Source organism: Salvelinus namaycush, chromosome 26 (genome assembly GCF_016432855.1).
Source record: "Salvelinus namaycush isolate Seneca chromosome 26, SaNama_1.0, whole genome shotgun sequence".
NCBI lineage: Eukaryota > Metazoa > Chordata > Actinopteri > Salmoniformes > Salmonidae > Salvelinus > Salvelinus namaycush.
The window spans coordinates 33,989,200-34,009,557 of NC_052332.1; the positions used below are offsets into that span (position 1 = coordinate 33,989,200).

Here is a 20,358-nt window from a genome sequence, read left to right on the forward strand (position 1 = left end):
AGAGTAATGAACAAACCACTGTCCATAATGGAGATTACTGGCAGGCTGTTAAATTGCATAACCTAAGCCGGGGGCCATGCCTGCTTTTCTGTGATTCTACTTTATTATGAGGTGTCATTGTGTGTGTGTGTGTGTGTGTGTGTGTGTGTGTGTGTGTGTGTGTGTGTGTGTGTGTGTGTGTGTGTGTGTGTGTGTGTGTGTGTGTGTGTGTGTGTGTGTGTGTGTGCCACATCTCCTAATACTCCTCATCCACCACATTTTTCATGGGGACATGAACATGGCAGTAGCTAAAAGACAACAATAACAATGTCTTCTCCAAATTAACGAGTTAAACTCTTTGGGAATTAATGTTCTTCACATTTCAATTTATTCAATAACTTCTCTCTGTAACCAGAGGACTTTGAAAAGGGCAGCGCTCTTATCTGTATGAACATGCTGGCTGCCCCACAGGACTCCATATTCCCCAACCTATCAAATGAGCTTAGAATGCATGTGATTTATTCAATTGACTGTGCTTCATTAGGATGTATATGGCGTTCTAGATGTTCATAAAAATGCACATTTTGCAGTTAGTTTAATATTAATGTATTTAAGTGCTTGGTGTCCTTAATATGATCCGTTACACTTACATTCTTGATCTCATTACCATATAACGTTACATGGCTCGTGGTCCTGTATCTTGGTGGGAGATCCAGAGTTTAAGCGCTTGCCTTGCCAGCCTCGTCTGCGAGGGTCCCCTGCCTGCAGTGACGGACCGTATCCCTCTGGTTTTGATGTGTCTCCTGCCCGATTGAGATGTGGACCTCATGGGGCGTCTGTGATTGTAACCACACGCCACTGGAATCTGATTTCAGCTGTACTGTGCACTCCCAGCCAGCATGGGCTTAATTGAAGCGTGTGACCATTTAATCAGGATGCCCCTTAGTGTGTGTGTGTGTGTGTGTGTGTGTGTGTGTGTGTGTGTGTGTGTGTGTGTGTGTGTGTGTGTGTGTGTGTGTGTGGTGTGTGTGTGTGTGTGTGTGTGTGTGGGCCTATAGCTATATACATGGTTTGTTTGTTTGCAGGTATGTGTGGGTGTGAGCAAGAGAGAGAAAGAGTCTGAATAACATGTTGAATGAGGATATAGCTGCAAATCCGGATCCCATTTGTAGTCGGACCTTTAAAACCATCTGGGGAAAAGCTGCATTTGCCACTTGGCAAAAACTATTTCAATACTACCACGAATGAGCTGAATTGAAGTTCCCCTTAACTGAAAATGGACAGTTGTGAATTAAACAACGTTGCTATCCACTCTTTTACTTAACCTCTTCAGTCTGTGACTCTGCCTGGCCTTTATCCTGACAACTGATGGGGCTGTCAGTTCTTCACAGAACAAAATCAATACTCTAAAGTGTTTTGTACACTGTCACTCGACTCCATCTCTGACGTGAGGCTCTTGCTTTTCACCAAATAAGCACTGAAACTCTTTGTCAAACAGGTGCTAACTGACAGAACGAAACTGTAAAAATAGCTGGTCAGGACCACTGGTGACCAACTATAATCATGTTCCCCATCCTCCACCTCTTCCAGGCAGCGTGCTGTCAGGCTCCATAGACTGTCAGGAGGCTGAGCGAGGCTGTGTACAGGATCAGGACTGTACAGCAGTGTACAGGGTGCTGGAGTACTGTGCTGCCGAGGAGGCCGTGTCGCCCCTGGGCCCAGACGCCCGGGGGGAGTGTCTGGAGGCCCAGAGCGCCCTGCAGCAGTACCGCCCCCTCCAGGCCTGCAAGTGCCAGCGCGGCTCCCGCCGGGAGGAGCTGTGCCTCAAGGTCTACTGGACCGTCAGATTCGCTGGTGAGTTTCACTGTGTGTGTTTTTTGTCTTTTTATGTGTTTCATTGTATCTCTGTGTATGTGAGATGTTTTTCTCTTGAATGTCTCTGTGTTGTTGCTGCAGTGTATGATGAGTACGAGGTGTCTCCGTATGAGGATCTGGAGGTGGAGTTTGTGAGGCACATAGAGATGTCACGCATGGCCTCCATCATGGCAGGTACTGCTTCACTCCCGTCACTACACAGCTCGCTCTTATCTGCCTCCTCTCTGAACAATGACTAGGACAGTCTGGGATGTCCAGAATCATGTCTTTTATGATTGTGTCTTCCTTTCTCTCTTATTCATTGCCCCTTTTCCCAAAACCCCACCTTCCTCCATTCTCCTCTCTGTTTTCTTCCTCTCCTCACCCTACCACTCCTCCCTCCACCCAGCCTCCTCTCTTCCTCTGGATGGGCAGAACCAGTGTCTGAAAGCAGCCCAGGACTGTGGTCTGTATGAGAAGTGTGGTTCTCTGAGGTCGGAGTATGTTGTGGCCTGCACCAAGCGGGCTCCGGGCTCCGACGGCAGCTGTAACAGACAGAAGTGCCACCGGGCGCTGCGGCGCTTCCTGGAGCGGGTACCAGAGGAGTACAGCTTCGCCCTGCTATTCTGTCCCTGCTCTGATGCCCTCTGTGGGGAGCGCCGGCGGAAGACCATTGTACCGTCGTGTTCCTATGAGGAGAGAGACAGCAAACCCAACTGCCTCAGCCTGCAGGGCTACTGTGCCAGGGATGAGCTGTGTAGGTGAGCTGAGCTGGCTGGGGAAACATGGTTTCTGGGAGGTGTGTGACATCAGGCTAAACTTTTCCACTCCACATTAAGTCCTGTATCGAGGCACATTAACAGTTATAATCACAATGCAAATAGGTTATAGAGTGTGAGGTTAGAGGCAGAGAGGACTGGATGTACCTATTTCATCAACCATTTGAATGTTTGCAATCCTCTCAGCACAAGAGGTTCAGATAAATAGTTACAGTACAAATAGGTTTGAGTTCCCTACAGGGAAGAGGTTGTTCACTAATCTTCATCATTGATAACATCCAGAATAATAAGGAGCAATGATACGTTGATAAAGCTCTGCGATGACTCCGACCCAGGCTACAGTGTTTTTATTCCACTGGCTGCTCAGTGGTGTTTTGTAGGGTTGAGTATGCCTGTGGAGCAGGTGAGAGGTGTTAGATGGGAATTATGAATACACAACTGGGTTTGACTAGCAGACTCTAAGTCCCAGTGTTCTTATCAAGTCAAATCAAATCAAATTTAATTTGTCACATGCGCCGAATACAACAGGTGTAGCCCTTACAGTGAAATGCTTACTTACAAGCCCTTAACCAACAATTACGTTTTAAGAAAAATACCTACAAAATAAGAAATAAAAGTAACAAATAATTAAAAGCAAATCTATATTCAGAAAATATGATATATATAGATATATATATACATACATATACATACAGGAAAAATCTAATATTCAGAATAATATTGCAGCACCTCGAGTCTCATGTTTCAGGTCAATGTTTTGAAAAATGTGTATTAAGAAACATTGCGGGTGCTCACACGATTCCAAGCTGGAACGTTCTCCTCCTCTATGCTTTCTTGTGCTTCAGATTCTGCCTTTCGCTAGGTACTGCATCCAAAAAACATAATTGTAAAGACGCCCTCAGAAAATTACACTGCCAAGTTGCCAACCCAGTATTGGCACCTGTGTACAATTATGTTTTTCTCCCTTTGTGTGTTTGTGTATGGGTGTGTGTTTGTGTGAATGTGTGTGTTGGTGTGTGTGTGTGTCTATCAGATCTCGTCTGGCTGATTTCCAGCACAACTGCCAGCCCTCGTCACATTCTCCCTCTGGCTGCATGAGAGAGAGTGGAGCCGTCTGCCTTAAGGCCTACGCCGGGCTCATAGGTGAGCTGGAGAGAGAAAGGGATTGAGGGGGAGGCAGACAGGAGATGGAGGGAGAGGATGGAAGAGGGATTAACAACACAAGGAAGGAACAATGTTAGAGAAGAAGTGCAGAGTTGACTCCAAGGGCCTTTTAATCAGGTCATTGTTGTTAGTTTTTGCTAACCTTAAGGTGTAGGTAGGCACTCATTTCATTGCCAATGGGCTTGTTTGGCTTTTCATCATACGTTCCATGTTCGTATGGAAGTCAGGTCTGCTGACACATCTCTGTGAACCCAACCTGCTCCTGTGTGTGTCTTTGTCAACCAGGCACCATCATGACCCCTAACTATGCCAACAATCTCAGTATGGACGTGTCCCAGTGGTGCACCTGTGAGGGAAGTGGGAACCAATGGCAGGACTGTCTGCGCATCATGAACATGTTCCACAGAAACGTCTGTCTGCGTGAGTCATACTCCCTCCCTCACCCACCCACAATGACACCCCCTACAGGCTACTGCAGCAAGAGCACTGGTCCTGTGAGCCTACTTGAAATCAGCAGATGACACAAATACATTAGCGGGCGGTCTGTAGCCCAGTAGCCCTAGAGAGCTGCTTACTTTTTCTGTATGGTATACTGTAGTATAGCGCTTAATTACAAATGTTGATGGACAGAGTTGTTAAATGAAAACGTTTTATTCACATATGATTTTACATATTGAGCATGCAACTGAGGTAAATAACTGAATTATTGCCAAGCCTTATTAAAGAGGGACTGCCCCTAAAAAGCAACTTCTCGTATTGAAAAATGGCCTATGTGGCATCGATATGAGTCAGAAGTATTTATTCTAGTGTCAAAATGTACTACAAGTAGTAATTGTGTTCAATTTGGTCATAAAGTCAGTCTCGTCCAAAACTGAGATGTATAAGATGATAGGAAAAAATGGTATGTCACAGAATGAAGGGTACTGTAGCTGAATGAAGGGTACTGTAGCAGAATGAAGGGTACTGTAGCAGAATGAAGGGTACTGTAACAGAATGAAGGGTACTGTAACAGAATGAAGGGTACTGTGACAGAATGAAGGGTACTGTAGCAGAATGAAGGGTACTGTAACAGAATGAAGGGTACTGTAACAGAATGAAGGGTACTGTAACAGAATGAAGGGTACTGTAACAGAATGAAGGGTACTGTAGCAGAATGAAGGGTATTGTAGCAGAATGAAGGGTACTGTAACCAAATGAAGGATACTGTAACCAAATGAAGGATACTGTAACCAAATGAAGGATACTGTAACCAAATGAAGGGTACTTTAACAGAATGAAGGGTACCGTAACAGAATGAAGGGTACCGTAGCAGAATAAAGGGTACCGTAACAGAATGAAGGGTACCTTACAGAATGAAGGGTACCGTAACAGAATGAAGGGTACCGTAGCAGAATAAAGGGTACCGTAACAGAATGAAGGTAACAGAATGAAGGGTACCGTAACAGAATGAAGGGTACCGTAGCAGAATAAAGGGTACCGTAACAGAATGAAGGGTACCTTACAGAATGAAGCGTACCGTAGCAGAATAAAGGGTACCGTAACAGAATGAAGGTAACAGAATAAAGGGTACCGTAACAGAATGAAGGTAACAGAATGAAGGGTACCGTAACAGAATGAAGGGTACCGTAGCAGAATAAAGGGTACCGTAACAGAATGAAGGGTACCGTAACAGAATGAAGGGTACCGTAGCAGAATAAAGGGTACCGTAACAGAATGAAGGGTACCTTACAGAATGAAGCGTACCGTGACAGTTTTCCTTTGGTTGGGTTTATTTCAATCCTGCCCACATGCCTACAGCTGGCAGCACCCAAATAATAATCAATTCAGAGTGCAGCTGTACACGACCGGATCATAATGCCCATGGTCAATTTGGTTTGACATAAGATATCCCTATGGGGCTCGTTAGGGACCATAAGTAAATTACACAATGTACATGGGACAATATTTTTAAATGTCAATAGCTCCAAATTTCGAAGAAAACCTCAAACCAACTATACATTGTAGAAATTCATATCCAAATATTTAAAGGATTTAATGAGACCACCAAAAGATGTGCAATATGAAAACATTGTCTCATTTACATTGACGGTACCTGACTAGCCCCAGAGATAGACTATCCAATGTTAAACCAACTTTGCCACGATCGCACACCAGCCAGCTGAAGCTAATTGGCGAAGGAAGTTGGCTATCACTAGCTATCCTAGGCGACTTCAAGACGCAAGACCTGCTTAGACGGTTTCAAGTTATCTAGAAGGGTGAATGGCTGTAACTGTGTACTGTTTAGGCAGAGGGAATGTACAAATGCTTGCCCCACACACGAGTGAACACACCCATTAACCCCCCCACCTTTAAGGGTTCAATGCCCAGTTGATTAATGAATTCATGACTACTATGAATAATTCTGAGGACATTTGCATCATCAGCAGTGGGTAAAATAGAGGTGATGATGTTGACGATGATGATTATGGTGATGATAATGGCAACGATGATGATTATGGTGATGATGATGGTGGTGATTATTATGACGATGATTATAATGATGGTGATGATGATGATGGTGACGATGATGACGACGATGGTGATGATGGTGACAATGATGGTGGTGATGATGGTGATGTGACAATGATGATGGTGATGATGGTGATAATGGTGATGATGATGATGGATGGTGATGATGATTTTTGGATGGTGATAATGGATGGTGATGATGATAATGGATGGTGATGATGATGGATGGTGATGGTGATGATGGATTGTGATGATGGATGGATGGTGATGATGATGATGATGGATGGTGATGATGGTGATAATGGATGGTGATGATGATGATAATGATGGATGGTGATGATGATGATGATGATGATGATGATGGATGGTGGTGATGAAGATGGATTGTGATGATGATGATGATGGATGGTGATGATGATGGATGGTGATGATGACATGGTGATGATGATATGGTGATGATGGATGGTGATGATGGATGGTGATGATAATGGATGGTGATGATGATGGATGGTGATGATGATATGGTGATGATGATATGGTGATGATGAATGGTGATGATGGATGGTGATAATGGATGGTGATGATGATGGATGGTGGATGGTGATAATGGATGGTGATGATGATGGATGGTGATAATGGATGGTGATGATGATGGATGGTGATGATGATATGGTGATGATGAATGGAGATGATGATAATGATGGTGATGATAATGATGATGTCTGTTGTTGTCTCAGGTAATGCTATCAGTTATTTGGGTGGCTCTTCCCCTCGCCCTGTGGAGAGCACGACCCTGCCCCCTCGTCACCACGCATCAGCCACCCCCTCTCCACGCATCTTTCAGGACAAGGACAAGATCAATGTCAACGTTAACATTTTATCAGAACGCAACAGTGTGAGTGTAAGTACTCTTCATTGCCTTACCAAACCCAGTCTGCATAATGGCTGTACACTAACTTAAAAACAATGGTGGACAAAAAGCTTGTTCCGTGAGTTTTTCTAAAGTGGGTTCTCACTGGGTCAGGGATGCTCTGTGAACTGCATGATGACCCACGGTGTGACATGAGCGCCAACGGAGCTGCTTGAGTGTCAACGCTCACTCACAGACCTGACCTGAGATACACTCCCAACACATCTGTCTCAACACAAGGCTCACAGTCAACACATTACTGACGCATTGAACAGAGACCCAGGATTTCCTCCTTACCTTTTTTCTCACTATCTCTCTGTCCCTAGCTTCTTCTCACTCCCTCTCTCTCTCACAGTGTGTGAGGATTAGGCAGAGGTGTTTGCAGGAGGGAGCATCAATCCTCTTGAGTTGTTGATATTCATTTATTCACACCCATCTGTCTCCTATCCTCCTTTCTCTTGCCATCCTAATCCTCCTCACTCCCTTTCTCCTCTCCTTTACACAGTTCCAATCCCTCCCTCTCTTCTCTACTGCTAACCTCTAAGTCTCTATTCCCACAACAAGATATGAAGGAGCGTCTGAGGAGTTGGGTGGCGAAAGAGAATTCTACTTTTCAATTCACATTACATCCTTGCCTTACCTTTCGTTGTCGCTGGCAACACAACATTCTTGGTATGCAGCTCAAATTGACTGTAAATATCACAGTAGTCACTAGCCAGTAAGCACAAACTATTCAACAATGACAGAAACTTATCTTCTAAAACATATTACACTATTGAATAATGCAACCTAACCATATTACACTCTTCAATAATGCAACAATTCAAAGCATGTATGTGCAGACAATTAAAGGGTTTATTTTTGTTGTCTGTAGGCTACACTCTACATTTTAACTTCAAGACAAAAGCACGGCGTTACTATGACGGCCTTCATCAAGTACGGTTAGCCTATCAAAAATGAATGATTGATTGATCACACGAATAGAAAAGTACAGTAGGCCTACCTTACAACAAACCAGGCTTCATTTGGATTAATATGGGGCTCTCGAGTGGCGCAGTGGTCTAAGGCACTGCATCTCATTGCTAAAGGTGTCACTACAGACCCTGGTTTGATTCCAGGCTGTATCACAACCGGCTGTGATTGGGAGTCCCATAGGGCGGCGCACAATTGGCCCAGCGTCGTCCGGGTTACGGTTTGGCCGGGGTAGGCCGTCATTGTAAATAAGAATTTGTTCTTAACTGACTTGCCTAGTTAAATAAAGGTAAAATGAAAAATATCATGCAAGTCATTACATGTGGTAAAAGCAAATTGTGACTGAAAACATGGGTATAAGTGAATTCACCACGACAAGCTCTTTAATATGGAAGCCCATACCCGCCACCAAAAATATAAATAAAATAAAAAACCTCATGATTTGCCAACTTGCACAATTAGTCTGTGATTCAGTCTGATCAACTGTAGCCTACTGATAACAACTACTATTTGGTAGCTTTGTCTTTAAATTGTTTAACTTGGGTCAAACGTTTCGGGTAGCCTTCCACAAGCTTCCCACAATAAGTTGGGTGAATTTTGGCCCATTTCTCCTGACAGAGCTGGTGTAACTGAGTCAGGTTTGTAGGCCTCCTTGTTCGCACACGCTTTTTCAGTTCTGCCCACAAATTTTTTATAGGATTGAGGTCAGGGCTTTGTGATTGGCACTCCAATACCTTGAATTTGTTGTCCTTAAGCCATTTTGCCACAACTTTGGAAGTATGCTTGGGGTCATTGTCCATTTGGAAGACCCATTTGCGACCAAGCTTTAACTTCCTGACTGATGTCTTGAGATGTTGCTTAAATATATCCACCTAGTTTTCCTCCCTCATGATGCCATCTATTTTGTGAAGTGCACCAGTCCCTCCTGCAGCAAAGCACCCCCACAACATGATGCTGCCACCCCCGTGCTTCCCGGTTGGGATGGTGTTCTTCGACTTGCAAGCCTCCCCCTTTTTCCTCCAAACATAACAATGGTCATTATGGCCAAACAGTTCTATTTTTGTTTCATCAGACCAGAGGACATTTCTCCAAAAAGTACAATCTTTGTCCCCATGTGCAGTTGCAAACCATAGTCTGATTTTTTTATGGCGGTTTTGGAGCAGTGGCTTCTTCCTTGCTGAGCGGCCTTTCAGGTTATGTCGATATAGGACTCGTTTCACTGTAGATATAGTTACTTTTGTACCTGATTCCTCCAGCATCTTCACAAGGTCCTTTGCTGTTGTTCTGAGATTGATTTGCACTTTTCGCACCAAAGTACGTTCATCTCTAGGAGACAGAACGCGTCTCCTTCCTGAGCGGTATGACGGCTGCGTGTTCCCATGGTGTTTATACTTGCGTACTATTGTTTGTACAGATGAACGTGGTACCTTCAAGCATTTGGAAATTGCTCCTAAGGATGAACCAGACATAGAATTTTTTTTCTGAGGTCTTGGCTGATTTCTTTTGATTTTCCCATGATGTCAAGCAACTAGGCACTGAGTTTGAAGGTAGGCCTTGAAATACATCCACAGGTACACCTCCAATTGACTCAAATTATGTCAATTAGCCTATCAGAAGCTTCTGAAGCCATGACATCATTTTCTGGAATTTTCCAAGCTGTTTAAAGGCACAGTCAACTTAGTGTATGTAAACTTCTGACCCACTAGAATTGTGATACAGTGAATTATAAGTGAAATAATCTGTCTGTAAAACAATTGTTGGAAAAATGACTTGTGTCATGCACAAAGTAGATGTCCTAACCGACTTGCCAAAACTATAGTTTGTTAAGAAGAAATTTGTGGAGTGGTTGAAAAACTAGTTTTAATGACGCCAACCTAAGTGTATGTAAACTTCCGACTTCAAATGTATGTATTTATAGCCTAAAATAGGCCCAGTTATTTGTATTCTGAGAAAATGTGAATTTGATCAAATGTGGTTTATATTCACACTTCGGGGGGCTAGGTGACCTTGGCCTTTTTAATCCAAAGTTATTGACTGGAATTAATCAATCGTAAGCTATAAAAAACAAAGAGAGTCGCACACTCCATATATACACTGCTCAAAAAAATAAAGGGAACACTTAAACAACACAATGTAACTCCAAGTCAATCACACTTCTGTGAAATCAAACTGTCCACTTAGGAAGCAACACTGATTGACAATAAATTTCACATGCTGTTGTGCAAATGGAATAGACAAAAGGTGGAAATTATAGGCAATTAGCAAGACATCCCCCAATAAAGGAGTGGTTCTGCAGGTGGTGACCACAGACCACTTCTCAGTTCCTATGCTTCCTGGCTGATGTTTTGGTCACTTTTGAATGCTGGCGGTGCTTTCACTCTAGTGGTAGCATGAGACAGAGTCTACAACCCACACAAGTGGCTCAGGTAGTGCAGCTCATCCAGGATGGCACATCAATGCGAGCTGTGGCAAGAAGGTTTGCTGTGTCTGTCAGCGTAGTGTCCAGAGCATGGAGGCGCTACCAGGAGACAGGCCAGTACATCAGGAGACGTGGAGGAGGCCGTAGGAGGGCAACAACCCAGCAGCAGGACCGCTACCTCCGCCTTTGTGCAAGGAGGAGCACTGCCAGTGCCCTGCAAAATGACCTCCAGCAGGCCACAAATGTGCATGTGTCTGCTCAAACGGTCAGAAACAGACTCCATGAGGGTGGTATGAGGGCCCGATGTCCACAGGTGGGGGTTGTGCTTACAGCCCAACACCGTGCAGGACGTTTGGCATTTGCCAGAGAACACCAAGATTGGCAAATTCGCCACTGGCGCCCTGTGCTCTTCACAGATGAAAGCAGGTTCACACTGAGCACATGAGCACGTGACAGACGTGACAGAGTCTGGAGACGCCGTGGAGAACGTTCTGCTGCCTGCAACATCCTCCAGCATGACCGGTTTGGCGGTGGGTCAGTCATGGTGTGGGGTGGCATTTCTTTGTGGGGCCGCACAGCCCTCCATGTGCTCACCAGAGGTAGCCTGACTGCCATTAGGTACCGAGATGAGATCCTCAGACCCCTTGTGAGACCATATGCTGACACATGCACATTTGTGGCCTGCTGGAGGTCATTTTGCAGGGCTCTGGCAGTGCTCCTCCTTGCACAAAGGCGGAGGTAGCGGTCCTGCTGCTGGGTTGTTGCCCTCCTACGGCCTCCTCCACGTCTCCTGATGTACTGGCCTGTCTCCTGGTAGCGCCTCCATGCTCTGGACACTACGCTGACAGACACAGCAAACCTTCTTGCCACAGCTCGCATTGATGTGCCATCCTGGATGAGCTGCACTACCTGAGCCACTTGTGTGGGTTGTAGACTCTGTCTCATGCTACCACTAGAGTGAAAGCACCGCCAGCATTCAAAAGTGACCAAAACATCAGCCAGGAAGCATAGGAACTGAGAAGTGGTCTGTGGTCACCACCTGCAGAACCACTCCTTTATTGGGGGATGTCTTGCTAATTGCCTATAATTTCCACCTTTTGTCTATTCCATTTGCACAACAGCATGTGAAATTTATTGTCAATCAGTGTTGCTTCCTAAGTGGACAGTTTGATTTCACAGAAGTGTGATTGACTTGGAGTTACATTGTGTTGTTTAAGTGTTCCCTTTATTTTTTTGAGCAGTGTATATAACTCCCAGTAATTTATTGGGTAAATCACCAACGTTTCGGCATCACTGTGCCTTCTTCAGGGTGATGTCATGAGTGCTTGTGCAACCAGTGCAACCAATGACAATAGTGAGGGGTGTGTCATAATTATTAGATTGATTAATTCAATCAACACAATAGTGATGACATACTGTATGAGTGTCTTTTTAATTACCCATCAAAGACCTAACGATGCAACCCTGCATACAGCCAGCTCAGCCCTGTTCGTTTTTTGTTTGTTTTTGTCTGATCGCAATTGTTGTCTCTGTCTGTGTAAAGGGTTTTAATGTTTTCATCCTTGGACGAGGAGTTTTTCCAGTCGTTTAAAAAAAAAACATATAACCTGATTAGAAAAGTAATCTGGTCCCATCATAGGCCATATCATAGGCCATATAAAACAGTTTTTTTTACAGCTGATTTATTACTATGACCTATGCTGCAACTAGGGTCTGGAGTTGGTTAGGTTAGCCTACTAACAGAGCAGGAACAATTCTACGTCCCAGGAAAACAATTTCCCCCCTACCGCTCGCTCCAGGACCTGCCACCTCTGAAATCACCACACAATGTTACAAATGAAAAACAAGTCTCAAAAATAAGGAAAATGTCTAAACATTGCTGCTGTTTCAAAAACATTGCTCTGCTTTTACCATTTATACTGTAGGAGTGTTGGCTCAATGAGACAATTATTTTTACGCTGCCCTGCTTCAAGGGGGCAACTGTCGGGGGAGTGTCGTGCACTACCTCCGGCGGTAGCGTTCAAGACATAGCAAGTACGCAAGTGTTCATTTGAGTAATATGTGTAGCCGATGGTATTTTTTACCCTACTAGTGTATTAAGTGTGAAGAGGCTGTAAGCCTCCCTCCCCCTGAGTGCAGGTTCAAGATGTTCCTTTTTAATACACTTCTCACTCTGTTGATCCAATACCATGACCAAGATTCTCACCTTTCTTTCTAATAAAAAAAGATGCTGACACCTTTTGGATTCTGAATTCAACACCTAAATACAACATGTTTTGCTTAATGCTGAGTTGCCATTCGTGTCTGGTAGGAAGCTCATGACTACTCACTGCAAATAATGGATCTTATTTTCTTCCAAGCTTGATCTTCGAATCCAATTTTCTATCACTATTTAGTTCTACCAAGCAGATACAGCATGCACAATGTGCGGTAGTTACCTGCAAGTTCTGCTCCCTTTATTTTAAAGTAAATGCCCAGTGTTTCCAGATTTCCATGAAATAAAAAGCAACTTTTCTGTGTTGGAATGTTGTGGGCGTATACCGGTCGTTAAAAATATTAACGCGAGTAGACTACTGATTGGCCAGCTCATCCTCCTCTAGAGCACTGATTGGCCAACTCATCCTCCTCAGGGAGATGACATGTTCTATGAGGAAATAGCAAACATTTTTGAAATGGTACGTTTGAGATACATGTTTGAGTTGGGGTTTTTGATGTGGTTTTTCTCCAATTTATGCTTTGGCCACAAATACGAGTATAGGATGAGCATTATTTGGATATGAATTAACAGAATATGAACTATTAAAAGTGTGATTTTCACTGGGCAGTTACTTTAATAACAAATGATTTATTATATTACATCCCCTCTGTCTTTCAGGTGGAGGACAGTGAGGAAGAGGAGGTAGAGGAGGAAAGCCAGGAATTCAATGTTATCCCACTGTATTCTGAGAAGGAGAAGTCTAGTGTGGGCTCCGGGACCCGAGGAGGCCGTAGAGGAGCGGCAAGCCACACAGCACCCATGCTGCCCCTGCTGCTGCTGCCTGCTGCTATGCTGGGCTGGTGGTGTCCGGTATAACGAGCCCCCTACTACCCCTCTTATGATCAGCTACAGTATCACATTCACTGGGTCACCTCCACCATGGCACTGAGACTGATGAGGAGACTTAAGGTTGAGGGAAGAACAACCACAATGAGGAAATGGACATTCACACCTTTCTCCTATGGCACTCTGTCTTACATCCGTTTCATGCTTTCGGTTTTCCTTTGTTAATTTCCATCATTATTTTTCTGCAATCTCTATCTCTCCTGCTCCGACTGCTCATGTTCTTTAGTAGTCCTAGCTGCCAATCTCTTAGCTCTTCTCTCTCACATCAGTACACATGGAGTTGAACAAGCTGTGCAGATAAATAAATAAATGGATGAATTAATAAGGTCTGTCTGGATGAATCGATGTGGCTGTCTGTCCAGTGCCTGCCTCAAGATTGGGCATCCAGCTTCACTCTCCCTCTTCATGAGGAGCCCACATCGCCCAAGGCCAGTAACAGCACCTATCTCAAAGAAAACATGACCAATGATTGGTGGAACCATGATAGTTCATTCCTTTTGATTTTTGGGCCATGCCTCATATCTTCTCTCTCCTCTGTTATCTTCCCTTATTTCATCATGCTATGTTCCCTTGGATAGCAGGGTTGTTGGTTAAGCCACTTTGTCTATGTTGTCTTTGCCATAAGCCAATAACTAAAGAAAAGATAGATTGAGGGATGATGTTGTTTTGTAGTTCTGTAGTTCTTCCTCCTATCTCTGTTGCTCCCTTTGTTTGCTTCCTTCTTCACCACTTCAGACTAGAAGCCACTGGCCCGTTGTTTCCCCTCTCTAGTTCATACACCACTTATTCTCCGCTTAGTTGAGGAGGTCTGAAAAATCCACCACAGGCACAATGAGACAAAATTCTAGTAATGACAATGGTCGAGGAAAACGGAATAAGCAATAAAAAATGAAATCAGATAGCTCAGCGGGCAGGTGCTGAGGCCGTCTGGGTTTGGGCTCAGGGGAGAGAGGAACCAATTTACTGCTGTCTGAGGTTCACAAATGCTTTCTGTCCCTAGGTGTTGTTATAGTTTTGGAGAGACAATATCACACTTAGCCATCCTTTTCCTGACTGTGTTTGATCAGGGAGAAAGTGGGGAGATGGGGTACTATAGAGCCTCTGGCAACTCTGATCATTGAGCATCACATTGAGCCTTTCTCTCTCTCTCTCTCTGCCTGATAAATCTTTTGCTGATGTTAATGTTTTTTTTTCTTGCGTCACTCATTTTCTTGTGAACTTGGAAAATTAGCTCCCACCTGAGGGGAAGTAGGTAAAATACTATTGGTGATGGTTAAAGGGGGACCTACTTTACTGTGGAATTGTGAATGTGTCGTTTATTCATCGACATCTTTCCCTTCTTGAGGGAGATGTTAGATAAGACTCATGTTCTCACAGATAATACATGATGCTTAAAAGAGATAAATATTTACTGGGCATATCAGTGCTACAGATATCTCTGCCAGCAGCATACCACCCTGCATCCCACTGCTGGCATGCCTCTGAAGCTAAGCAGGGTTGGTCCTGGATGGGAGATCAGATGCTGCTGGAAGAGGTGTTGAAATGCCAGTAGGGGGTGCTCTTCCCTCTAAGGAGATCCCAGGGCTGTGAAGGGGACATTGCCCTGCATATGGTGCTGTCTTTTGGATGGGACTTTAAAATGTCCTGACTCTCTGTGGTCAATAAAGATCCCATGGCACTTATTGTACGAGTAGGGGTGTTGACCCTGGTGTCCTGGCTAAATTCCCAACATCAAATCAAATTGTATTTGTCACATGTGCCGAATATAACCTTACAGTGAAATGCTTACTTACAAGCCCATAACCAGCAATGCAGTTTTAATAAAAATGTGTTAAGTAAAAAATAGATGAGTAAAAAATAAGAAATAAAAGTAACAAAAAATTAAAGAGCAGCGGTAAGAGAGGCTATATACAGGGGGTACTGGTACCGAGTCAATGTGAGGTAATTGAGGTAATATGTACATGTAGGTAGAGTTAAAGTGACTATGCATAGATAATAAACAGAGTAGCAGCAGCGTAAAAGAGGGGTCTGGGTAGCCATTTCATTAGCTGTTCAGGAGGCTTATGGCTTGGTGGTAGAAGCTGTTGAGAAGCCTTTTGGACCAAGACTTGACACTCTGGTACTGCTTGCCGTGTGGTAGCAGAGAGAACAGTCTATGGCTAGGGTGGCTGGAGTTTTTGACAATTTTTAGGGGCTTCCTCTGACACTGCCTGGTATACATGTAGAGGTCCTGGATGGCAGGAAGCCTGGCCCCAGTGATGTACTGGGCCGTAAGCACTACCCTCTGTAGTGCCTTGCAGTCAGAGGCCAAGCAGTTGCCATACCAGGCGTGATGCAACCAGTCAGGATGCTCTTGATGGTGCAGCTGTAGAACCTTTTGAGGATCTGAGGACCCATGACAAATATTTTCAGTCTCCTGAGGGGGATTAGGTTTTGTAATGCCCTTTTCACGACTGCCTTGGTGTGCTTGGACCATCATAGTTTGTTTGTGATGTGGACAGCAAGGAACTTGAAGCTCTCAACCTGCTTCACTACAGCCCCGTCAATGAGAATGGGGGTGTGCTCGTTCCTCCTTTTCCTGTAGTCCACAATCCTCTCCTTTGTCTTGATCATGTTGAGGGAGAGGTTTTTGTCCTGGCACCACACGGCCAGGTCTCTGACCTCCTCCCTATAGGCTGCCTCATCGTTGTCTGTGATCAGGCCTACCACTGTTGTGTCATCAGCAAACTTAATGATGGTGTTGGAGTCGTGCCTGACCATACAGTCATGAGTGAACAGGAAGTACAGGACGGGACTGAGCACGCACCCCTGAGGGGCCCCCGTGTTGAGGATCAGTATGGCGGAGGTGTTGTTACCTACCCTTACCACCTGGGGGCGGCCCGTCAGGAAGTCCAGGATCCAGTTGCAGAGGGAGGTGTTTAGTCCCAGGATCCTAAGATTAGTGATGAGCTTTGAGGGCACTATGGTGTTGAATGCTGAGCTGTAGTCAATGAATAGCATTCTCACATAGGTGTTCCTTTTGTCCAGGTGGGAAAGGACAGTATGGAGTGCAATAGAGATTGCATCATCTGTTGGGGCGGTATGCAAATTGGAGTGGGTCTAGGGTTTCTGGGAAAATGCTGTTGTGAGCCATGACCAGCCTTTCAAAGCACTTCATGGCTACAGACGTGAGTGCTACGGGTTGGTAGTCAATTAGGCATGTTACCTTAGTGTTCTTGGGCACAGGGACTATGGTGGTTTGCTTGAAACATGTTGGTATTACAGACTCGGACAGGGAGAGGTTGAAAATGTCAGTGAAGACACTTGCCAGTTGGTCAGCGCATGCTCGGGAGTCCACGTCCTGGTAATCCATCTGGCCCTGCGGCCTTGTGAATGTTGACCTGTTTAAAGGTCTTACTCACATCGGCTACGGAGAGCCACATTACCTGGTAAAGTAAGGGTCAATAAATAAATAATTGCATCATCTGCCACCAGTGTCTAAGAATGGATGGGACCAGGGTGAGGGGAGTAGCTGTGACTTCATTCTGAGTGTTAATTAAGCAGGCAAGATGGCATTAGTGGAGCCCAACACCCTCTCCAATCTGGACAGTGACGTTCATGATGACTGTTGTTGTTTTTTAATAGGCAGTCATTTCTCACTGCTTGGCAATGGATCCTTATGCTAGTGATCGTCAAAGTGAGTGACAGCACCAGAGAGGATATGAGAGAGGCAAACCTTGATTTACACACTGAAACATCCTAAGTAAATATGAGCATAAGCCATACAAGCAAACAGCAAGAGTTATCGAGCGTGCCAACTCTGAATTTTTTACGTTTGTACAGCTGTACACATATTTCCCTCCCCGGCCCAAACGCTTTTAATAATATCCAAAGATGTCTGATTTTGCGTTCTATTACCATACCCAATGGTAACATACCCAGTTGATATAGTGTTTTCGTACTAAAATAAATCCACGGATAAAGGGAGAGGTAGGGAGGGAGGGAATGAGAAAGTGAGACAGTGGGGGATTTGGGAGAGTGACCGACATAGATGCAGAGAGACTTAGAGAGTGAGAGAGTGAGAGAAAGACGGCAATGGCTCCTAAGGCTCTCAGTAGCATTAGTGTTGTAGTCAAGCCTCTGAGATGTATTTTTGTGCCTGTGGCTACGAGGCGAGTGTCTGTTCCACTGCACTATTGCTGTGCTTTAATGTGCCTTCACCTCAGTTTCTCCTCACAGACAGACAGCGCCACTCTCCCATACATACTGTACATTCCCATCACTGTCTGTCCTCAGGTCCATGTTACGATCAACTGCTACCCCTCACAGACAACATGCCTCTACGTCTACTACTACTACTGCTCATCTTTTCCTTTTATGTGGAAACAAACACTGTACCATCAAATACGTGCAAATATTGTTTTTGTTATTGTTGGTATGTATACTTTAAACCAAAAATGTATATACATTTGTTTGGTTTTGTTTTCTCTTGTTGTTATACTCCTTGAGAGCGGGCTGTGCCATATAGGGTTGTGTCTTCCCTGTTACATCACATATCGGATCTTATGTAATTCCTCTTGTAAGTGTTTATATGCATTGATTATGGTCAAGCATCTGTCAGTCTCTCTGTCTGTAACAGTGTAACCCTGTTATTCTGCAGTGTTCTGTTTGTGTTGCTGGCGTTGGCACAGGTAATAAACAGTAACGACAGCACCTCCATAGCTTGACCTTGATATCCATGTTGATGGTCATTTGTCGTCGGGTATATGATGATCATCATGTTCCACATTAGAATCAAACTGCTCATTTACTCAGCCAATGCCACCAAGCCCCTCTCAGTCGTGTGAAATAGGATTAGCTGTCTGAATCACACCACTCCTGAGAGTTGTTGCACTCTGTGGAAATGGTGTAAGACCACTTCTTGAACGTGATCCTCAGTTGGCAAGCTGGTTAATACGTTCAACTTGAGCAGTTGCCTGCCTCTCTGCCAGCCTTCTAAAACAGTTTTGGGCTCTGTCCATTAAAATCAAAATGGTCATCATTTAGAAAATGGACCTGTTATTTATGGCTGAGGCCAGTGAAAGACTTAGAAATTATACATGTAACATAGTAAAGCTCATTGCACTGAAGTGCCTATGAATACTTCAGTTGGAGCGAGGAACGAAGGACTCTAGGTGGTCTGAGTTGTACATGAAACAGCCACTGGATTAGCAGAAACATTAATCCTTGTTTTAATAATGAGTTTTTTTAGAACTTCAGAAAGTTCAGGAATGCCAAAATGTCCCAGCCATCAGCGCTGTTTTAAGCCACACAGTGCACTGCTCACCCCTACCTGTGTCACCATCCATCCACCTCCTTGGCCATGAGTTCAGTCTGGCCCGATTCCTAGCTGGTGAAATGGGTTTACAATCAGGTGTGAGCTCTGTGTGGTTCTTCATTAAGAGTGAGAAATGTACAATGCTGTGTGAAAAAACAACTACATACTGTCACGTTCCTGACCTGTTTTCTGTTGTTTGGTATGTGTTTATTGGTCAGGGCGTGAGTTTTGGGTGGGCAGTCTATGTTTTCTGTTTCTATGTTGGTTTTGGGTTGCCTGGTATGGCTCTCAATTAGAGGCAGGTGTTTGACGTTTCCTCTGATTGAGAGTCATATTAAGGTAGGTTGTTCTCACTGTTTGTTTGTGGGTGATTGTCGTCCGTGTCTGTGTCTGCGCACCACACGGGACTGTAGCGTTTGTTCGTTCGTTTGTAATAGTCTGTACCTGTTCCTACGTGCTTCGTGTTGTATGTAAGTTGTCATGGTTTAGGTCAGTCTACACTCCGTTTTGTTATTTTGTTAGTTAGTCAAGTATAGTTCGTTTTTTGTCTTTGTTTAATAAATCATTATGAATTCACACCCCGCTGCACGTTGGTCCAATCCTTGCTACTCCTCTTCGGATGAAGAGAAGGAGGAAGCCCGTTACACATACAATAATAAAAAAATCTTCAATTAATGTTTTCTATGTGCATTCTTTTGCATGTCTACACTTTTTGGGAGATCTGAAGCTCATGTTTTTACCAAAATTCCTACCCATTTCTCTGGAACTGTAACGGATTTCCTCTTCGTCTGAGGAGTAGCAAGGATCGGACCAATGTGCAGCGTGGTAAGTGTCCATAATAGATTTTTAATAAATCAAAATGAACACAGAACAAAAAAACGAACAAACAACCGAAACAGTCCCGTATGGTGCAAACACTGAAACAGGAAACAACCACCCACAAAACACAATAGAAAACAGGCTACCTAAATATGGCTCCCAATCAGAGACAACGACTGACACCTGCCTCTGATTGAGAACCATACTAGGCCAAACACATAGAAATATAACAACAGAACAAAACATAGAAAAACAACATAGAATGCCCACCCCAACTCACGACCTGACCAACTAAAATAAAGACATAAAAAAGGAACTAAGGTCAGAACGTGACAGGAACATAGATCAACACTGATCTGCAGCTTTATCTGAGCAGATTAAATATTAGAAGAATTGATGGGTTTGATGACTGGGTGATGCAGTTTTATCTGAGCAGATGAAATGTTAGAAGAATTTATGGGTTTGATGACTGGGTGATGCAGTTTTATCTGAGCAGATGAAATGTTAGAAGAATTGATGGGTTTGATGACTGGGTGATGCAGTTTTATCTGAGCA

General features: G+C 44.2%; 1 protein-coding gene across 1 annotated transcript; it reads left to right on the forward strand.

Annotated features, from left to right (window-relative positions):
* Positions 1 to 1,045: 1,045 nt before the first annotated feature.
* On the forward strand, positions 1,046 to 13,658 carry LOC120021104 (GDNF family receptor alpha-4-like). Its single transcript, XM_038964745.1, has 8 exons — positions 1,046 to 1,064; positions 1,570 to 1,833; positions 1,936 to 2,028; positions 2,243 to 2,594; positions 3,646 to 3,755; positions 4,062 to 4,196; positions 7,022 to 7,185; positions 13,461 to 13,658. Exons 1-8 carry the CDS (start codon positions 1,046 to 1,048, stop codon positions 13,656 to 13,658), a joined length of 1,335 nt encoding a protein of 444 aa, XP_038820673.1.
* The last annotated feature ends 6,700 nt before the right edge of the window (positions 13,659 to 20,358 follow it).